This window comes from Pundamilia nyererei, unplaced genomic scaffold (assembly GCF_000239375.1).
Source record: "Pundamilia nyererei isolate P.nyererei 1_Seehausen unplaced genomic scaffold, PunNye1.0 scaffold00175, whole genome shotgun sequence".
In the NCBI taxonomy this organism is placed as follows: Eukaryota; Metazoa; Chordata; class Actinopteri; order Cichliformes; family Cichlidae; genus Pundamilia; species Pundamilia nyererei.
The window spans coordinates 536,231-544,874 of NW_005187576.1; the positions used below are offsets into that span (position 1 = coordinate 536,231).

Sequence of the window (8,644 nt, forward strand, 5' to 3'; positions counted from 1 at the left end):
ATCACTCTGTTTTTTCTGCCTCCCCCATTCTCAATCACACTACACCAAACTAATAGATAAACCAATTTCTTTAATTTACTACAGCAATATTTCTTTATCATGTAGAAAACTGAGATTTACTGTCAAAATTGTGCTTTTTTTCTTATATTAGGATTTGTGGCGGCTGATTACATAGAGATCTTTTTTTTTTTTAATATATGTATCAAATTTGATCCACTTGACCTTACAGGGTTAAGAGCATATTTTTGTTATTGTTTTCATTGTGTGGTTTTATTTAATTTGTTTTTATCATAATACAAACACTTATGTTCAATATAATAATAATAAAAATAATAACTTTTATTTATAGGCATCTTTCAAGACACTCAAGGACACAATTAAATAGCAAAATCACAGTATGCATAAAATTGGAAAACACCATAGAATTAAAAGTCAATGCATCAACAGAACAGGCAACCTTTAAAAGATGTGTTTTCTTAAAAAGATGTGTTTTAATACTGGCTTTAAAGATAAGGAGAAAAAATATAATCCTGATCGAAGTATGGTCTGTTTTAAATCAGTTGAAAAGCCTGATTATCTATAATAATAATATTAATAATAATAATAATAACAATAACAATAACAATAACAAAACTGTGAGAGCACCAAAATTCAATAGAACCTTTTTACAGTCATACCAACCAGCACTGTGTTGTACATATAACTATGTTGCATTTTCTGACTATCTGATGAACATTACATTAATACATTATCTGAACATGCTGAAATTTAGGGATGTGTCCAGTGGTAGATGTTACCTGATAAGATAAAAATAGCTGATTTAATAGATTTTTCCTACTTCAAAATATTAATATGAGAAAGCTCTGACATTACAGTTTCATCACGTTCAAACAAGAAAGAAAATGTTATCATGGAGTCTGATTAAGTAGGATTTAATACTTCACAGACCATCAAGACTGTCACTGATGAAAGGATAAGGCTCATTCCACATTTTTCTTCAAGAAAAAAAAAAAAAGGCAAACCAAGAATTAGTTTATGAATATATAATCCAAGTCGTATCATTTCAATTCTAGTTAACCGCTCAGTCATATCCCCAGTTTACTGCTTGATTAATGAATTAGTAAATACCATCTTAATGTTGTGTATTAAGCTGAAATACACCAGTGTTCTTAAAATCCGGTTACAGATTAGAGTGCCAGTTTTTCAAAGACCTCAACCTAAGGACATCTTTGTTCGAGTGACCCATCAGCAGTATAACCAATAAACAGAAATCCCACTAGTGGCTAGCAACCACCAAGCTGTGTACCACAACAACAGCTCCGAAAGCTCTGCTCACCTACCATCGCTGTGAGAGCCATTATAATTGTGTTGTGTTCGCACCTTCCCAACATTGCATTTCCCCATTATCGCCACCCTCTACAGGTGGACAACCTCATTGGTACAAAGCAGATGAATAGAGATTAGATACAAGGGGAGCAGCACTCATTTTTCACAGGTATCAGACTCCACTGGGAATGCTAAATGAGAACGAGGAACACAGAGCAGGAAAAGAAAAACAAGCTTCTTTTGTTTTACCTCTGTACTCTACAGAGGTAAATTGCCCCCAATTCCACTTGGTGAGTCAACTCAAGAGAAATAATTACCTTTATTATCAATTTGATTTTGGCAAACACAATCTGGAGACACAATATAATCTGACAGCACTAAAAGCCGCAGCTTTTAAAAAACAACTCTCTAAATATCACAAAGGATTTACTGCCAAACTGTTTTCGTTTTGTTTATCTGATACGGAACGTGCACAGAACCTAAAATAATATGTTTGGGATAAGATGATATCACCTAATAATAACGTCTTGATGCTTGTTCAATCATGCATCTGGACGCAGCGTTTTCAATCGGAGAAACGTTTGACAATTTGCATATTAATGATCAAGGAACTGACCTGACAGCCCATTGTTTATTCAATGGGCTGGTTTCAGTTTACTGTGCAAATGTACTGTTTATACGGTTGGGGAAACCTGCAGTGAGCTGAGACTAAAGAAGTCACTTGGATTAGTGACAAAATGTTTCTCACATTGAAAACGCCGCGTCAAGATGAACAGAATCAACCTTTTGGAAGCTGATAACAACCCGCCAACAATTTAGTCAGACTTATAACACTAGTGGCTCAGTTGCACTTGAGTTTAAATAGCTACAAGGCAGTTGCTGTCCTATGAAAATCTGACAGTTGCTCAGCGATTGCATTGATACACTTGAAAGTTGTTGCAGTGACCAAGTTGCAAGGTGACTTCACAGGTCACCTGACGGGAGGAAATTGGTCTCTAAATCTCTAATCACAGTCCAACTCAGACTGACTGCAATCTCAGAAAGACTGGCAATAGGGCTGTTCGATATAACGATATATATCGGATGACGATATAAAAACGTCGATCGTTTCATTTTACGCTATTGTTTGTTCTGTGGTGTCGCAAAATAAACTGTTTACGGCAATGTTTTTTCACCGTTCTGATGGTCACTGTAGTGGCTATATTCATTTCTTAAAGTTCTCTCTCTCTCTTATATTTAATATAACCACACTACGGACGGACAAGCGCCTGTTTTTATGCGTTGTCGTTAGCAACAACAACGGTAACACCATCGTGTGTCCGCTTGTTTATGTTCCACATAAACCTTTCACAATAAAGCTCAAGATCCTGTTGAGACTTTTCAAAATAAACTGAATCACGTGAAAGAGCAGATTATTTACGGATGAGAAGTAAAAAAGCCGCCAGGTGCTAAAAAATAGACCTTAGACTCAAACGTTAGAACAGGCTTTTCCCTGCAGCACGCCGTGTAATAAATATTCACAAAGAAATCGGCGGCCGTTACAACTTATGTCTAAAAATGTATAGTTTCATGCATCTGCTAAAACACTCGACTCCAGCTACATGACGCGCAGCTGGAAACACTTCCCGCAAGTCGAGCTGCCCGAGATTCACATAATTTACAGAAAATGTTACATTTTTGTGATTTATATCGTTATCGGACGATAAAATTCTTATATCGGGATATGAGATTTTGGTCATATTGCACAGCCCTAATTGGCAATGGTTTGCACCCAAATGCCAACTAATTTATCAACACAGACAATACATTGCACACTGACTCATATTGATGACAAAGTCTTTTCAATAGGGGACTGGCCAGCGCCATTGTCATTTTGCAGTTAAATCACATTCCTGCTGCAACTATGTCACTATTTTAATTCCCGTTTCAAATAAACGAGGACTCTAGATGCAAGTAGTTAACAGGAATTCTGTGCATTTACATGGCAACGGATTTGTCAGTTATCGCAGACCTGCTTCCCATCTTTAAAGTAACCATTGCAATAATGTGCTATGATCTCCAACCTGCGTTTCTCCTGCTGGGACTGTAGCAAAAAAAGACAAGCTGAAGAAAAGTGAAACAAAAAGAAAAAACATATCAAATCCAAGCTCAAAACCAAAAAGGGCGCAATCACTTAAACACGTACAAATGTGAAACATTCATTCTCATGAAGGTAATCTACCTGAAATGCGTTCATCATCACTAATTACAACCCTGAATATGCCTCAGAAGGCAGAGGAAATCCATTAGTAGGTTATACAACTACCTTCCTCCTCTGCCATAAAAGGTATATCCCATCACGTCACCGCAGAAAAATGTGGTGCACACCAAGCAGCAGGAGCCCTAGCCCCTGCCTGCGAGCCCACACCCTCCATCTGCTCTGACAAATCTGCTTAATAAATGGCATCCAGTTCTAGGGGCATTACTGAATCAGCACAAATCACACCAGTGTTTGTCAAGCACTTGCCTTGAGTTTCCTATGACTAATGAGCCATTCAGGTGTAGTTGGTGTGTGCGGACTGGCTGATTGTAAAGGAAGCTATTTAGCATCTGATAACACACATACACACACAGAGTGCTGATTTAGAGGCCTCTTAGCTTTCAAATGAGCAGAGGAGCAATCAATTAACTGCTTTTGCAACTATCACATTTCAGCTATCACTGACAGACGTCACGAGAGAAGTTTGGCCTACTAACACACTGCTGAGCCAGTGCTGTGAAATAAAGCATGGATGCTTTTCTGGTATTAACCAAACATTTTAGCAGAAATCTTTTACAAAGAGTCAAATATGAATTCATTTTATTTTGTATAGCATCAAACCACAACAACAGCTGTCTTATATTGTAAGGTAAAGCCCCCACGATAATGCACAGAGAACGCCAACAATCAGATGACCCCCTGTGAGCAGGCACTGGGTGACAGTGGAAAGGAAAAACTCCCTTTTAACAGGAAGAAACCTCCGGCAGAACCAGGCTCAGGAGGGCGGCAATCTGCTAGAACAAGCTGAAGGTGAGAAGTGGAGGACACATAGATATTAATAATAACTGATGACTAAATGCAGTCATGTAGATGTGAACCTTTAGAATGACCAGGATTTCTATACTGATTACTCCTAAAATTTAAGACAATCCTCATGTGATTTAAAATTATAGGCAAACACATTTTACCAAAGAAATAAGAAACAATTTACACATTAACACAAACTGACAGCAAATAGGGGAAACCAGATTTCTTGCTACTCTCCGTCTCTTTCTGAGGGGGCACCAGCAAAGATCCCACCAAGAGGACACCATGAAATACAGAAAGAGGTTAAAAAAGAACCAGACTAACAGCAAAACACCAACAGATACGTCGACAACTTCCAAACATAAGAAACACATGCCATGTCACAAGTGTAGCAAAGGCCAAGTGGACGCTCTACAACACTTCTGGGACAATGACGCAAATGTTGAACCTACAGCAAAATGCATAATCCTCATATTAGGAAGGCATTAGGCTTTTCTACCTGAGGGTGAGATGCAGTTATTTAGAGAACAATGTAAGCTAAACCGTTTCAATAAAGTTACAGAAGTATGTCAGAGCCCCTTTCCATGCCCTGAAGCTTAGGAGAGGTTTGGTGACGCAACAAGAGAATGAACCAAATCCAATCAACAACAGAATGGTGGGAAAAAAATAAAAGGTTTTCAAATGGTCAATCCACAGTGCTGACTTCAAACTAACCCAGATATTGCGTCATGTCCTCAGGAAGGCTGTTCAATTAAAACCTCCCACAAATACTGACGACCTAAAAAGGCTATAGCTGGAAGGAGCTTCCCAAACTCCTCTTCATCATTGTCCAACTCTTTTTGGGACCTATGAGAAATGTCTTAAAGACTCTACACATGATAGATTTAGTCTTTTCTTTTTTCCACCCAGGACCAAGCGATTATTTATCATGCTCAAAACACACGAAAGACACAATTTTTAGTGTTTTATTAAGTTTAAGAGTACACATTTTTTTATTGCAAGTAAAAACTGCCAGGAGGCCATCTCCTTCAGATAAACAGCAATCAGAAATAACATGTAAAGTATTACGACATATATTAATTTACCAAGCAATCGCTAATGGCACTCAGAGTGTGGTTATGACAGTGTGTGGATATAATTAATGTCTAAAATACATGTTCAACACTGCAAATACCACAAAGATATGTTTCGGGGAACACATCAATAAAGTCCCCTCCATCCCCATGGCTACTGCTAACGCTGCTATTTCTGTAAATGTGTAAACGAAATGTCAGTGAAAGAAGGTAGGGCCACACATTGATTTTTCTGGCCTGAAAAAAAAAGTAGTGTGTCATTGACAAGGAGACATCATTTTAAAGTTACCAGCCATGGGCAAGCAATCCAGATAGTTAATTGTGTATATGGGGTGTGTGTGTCTGAGTGTGTGTGTGAGAGAAGGGTGTTTGGATTAAATTGTTTTGACAGGCAGGCCTTTACCACCCAGACAGCTGGCCTCTAACTGCTGCAGTGGTTTATCACCTCCCATACAGAATCACCTACAAACACCCGACAGTGCTACCTAACACCCAAAGAGGCTTTATCAAGAGCCAAGAGAAAATCCCAGAGGCTCATAGCACAGGAACTACTGTGGAATAACTCCAACATCCTGAGCAATAAATTGCACATTTCCTTTCATGATATCACATATCAGTTTTGATGCCCGGCATCTAGCTTGGTCTGCTTCTACTGGCAGATGATGGAGCCTTCAAAGCTGCTGCTGGATTCACCTGCCGTCATAAAGCACTTATCAGGCCCAATATACTGAAATCTGCCGGTTCTGATGAGGTCCAGTAGACTCAAGGAGTTCAAATTGGGCTGGAAGAGGTCGAAATTAAAGAAATTTGATTTTTGTCCTGTTTTAATAATTAACACCAGCTGAATAAATTGACTCCATGTTTCTGCTGTGGATGTAAATGCTGTAAAATTACAGCAGAGAGTAAGCGCTTGAACAGCACAGTCACTATTTACTCCCAAGAGCTGTGGCACGGTGCCAACGTGTCACAAAGTATCACTGTCAAATGCATATATACAGAGCGTACTGCACGCACGCACACACACACACACACCCAATCACCACCCTTGTGTGAGAAAGGCTGCTTCACAACAGGAAGCAGAGCAGGAAAAGGTCTGCATCAGTAACCGTGGTCTAAAGTGGCACGAATGTCGCTCTACATTACAGAGCTAGCTCGCTTTTTAGAGCTGAGACAATGAACTGATTACCTGTTTAAAGGGTGCTCGCACACCTTACCTTCTTTATTATGGTACACTTTGCAGGCTTATATTTAATTTAAGATATCTTCCCAGAGTTCCGGGGAGCTATTGTCCTCCATTTATCATCTCTCTGCAAGATGAAAATCAACTGGAGCAGATCAGTGTAGATTTTTCCTGAAGTTATAAATGTTTAAGCAGTTACAGCAGCACATCTGACATCTTAACACACTTTTGTTTAGTCTAACACTTTAGAAGCTGTGTCCCTGTTGTGTGTTTTGGATGTAATTATGTCTACAGAGCAAAGAATCTTCATTAGTCCTTGGGCTCCACACGTGAGTGTCCCAGCAAACTTCACGGACATAAAGCTCTGTGTGACTCCAGGAACACCTACATAGGAGGGCTGTCCTTACTGTTAATGCTTATTTAAGATCATTAATCGCATGGAAACACCAAAGATTCACTTACGCTATGCTAGGGGTGTCAAACATAAAGTCCTGGGGCCAGAATCAGTCCGCTAAAGATTCCAATCTGGCCCACTGGACAGCTTTGGAAAATGTGAAGGAGGGGGTACATTTTTAGACTTTTAACTGTAGCTCCCTATGTTTTACAGCTTTTTCTACTGAGCTCCTCCATTCATGCTACACCAAAGTGAATAATTAATAGACAAACAATTAAATGACAGCAATGTCCTGTTCTTCCACTGTCAACAATAGAAACCTATGACTTTTACAATGGGCTGACAGTGGGAGGAAGAGGACAATCTGTCAATGAACACAACACAAATTCTCTGTTTTATAATAGAAGGACAGTCTACACATTAAGCTAAGATCACTTATTCTGTAATTTTACAGACTTAGTTCTTACTACAGCATATTTTTATCATGTAGGAAAAACTGAGATGTACTGCTGAAAGTTCTTCCTTTCCTTATGTTAAAATATCTCGGGGATTAAATGTGTAGCTAAACTTCTTCACACTGACAGACAGAGGAGTTTCACAGGTCTGGCCCACTTAAGATCAAAGTGGGCTCTACGTGGCCCAAAATGTAAAATGAGTTTGGCATCTCTGCTCTGAAGGTATTGAGTTCTGTGACAAATTCACAGGCGATTTTCCCCATGATCTCTCATTTTACCGAGCAGGACCAAGTTAGAATCACGGGTTTTCTTATCCTAAATCATAGTGCACAAGAGTCAACATATTTGCTGTTTGATACAATTAAATTAGGGCACGTGAACAAGTTGTGACACGTCACGCCACACGGAGGGAGACTGCACAGCCTACTGTCCTGCTTCCAAAGCGCACTTGAGCTGCATGCTCCCCAACTGCCAGTCAGTGGTCAACAGCCAGACCCGCACTGTGCAAGTCACTTCAGTTTGCAACTTTCAGTTCCACTTAAGAGTGAAAATGAATGGGCTGCTGAGCTGCGACCGTGGAGTGTAAGTCCAACACGCCCGGTGAATGCAACAAAAGCGGCGTGTGCAGCATAAGCTGTGACAGAAAGGTAAGCTCTCTGAGGAGCCCCGGTTGTCCGGACTTTACCGGACGGTTTACGGTTTAGAAACATGGGAGGGACCCCGTGTGTGCACATGCGACCGCCGGCCAGACGCCGCTGAGTGCGGGCAGCTACATAAATAAATCCAGTGATAATACCTGCGCCACACACACCGCAGTGCCCCCTTATTATTATTACTAGCTGCTTAAATCTGGGCACCAAGTTCAGTCAAGGGCTGTCAACTTCCCTCCTGCACCTCCTGCACGGACAGGCTAGAAGACGCGGAGAGGAGGAGCGATTTAGATTTATTTTTTTAAAAATTATTTCTCTTCTGTATTGAGGGATGGCACAGCGACGCACTTTAAATGAAACACACAAGAGGTTCGTGTGACTCACCAGCAACACCAACGTTAACATTTTCGCCTCTCTCATCCGACTCCCGTAGCGATTCCAAGAGGCCATGATGCCGTTGCCACGTCTGGATACGCAGGCGCATTCGCTTTTCCACGGATTCTTGAGCATGGCGCAAGGG

General features: G+C 40.2%; 1 protein-coding gene across 1 annotated transcript in view; it reads right to left on the reverse strand.

Annotated features, from left to right (window-relative positions):
* pdia5 (protein disulfide isomerase family A, member 5) overlaps positions 1-8,607 on the reverse strand; it is a 72,457-nt gene extending 63,850 nt beyond the window's left edge. Inside the window, exon 1 of the mRNA XM_005746245.2 lies at positions 8,509-8,607. Coding sequence (XP_005746302.1) covers positions 8,509-8,574 — 66 coding nt within the window. The 5' untranslated portion in view covers positions 8,575-8,607. The remainder of the gene's footprint in view (positions 1-8,508) is intronic.
* Between the last annotated feature and the right edge of the window lie 37 nt (positions 8,608-8,644).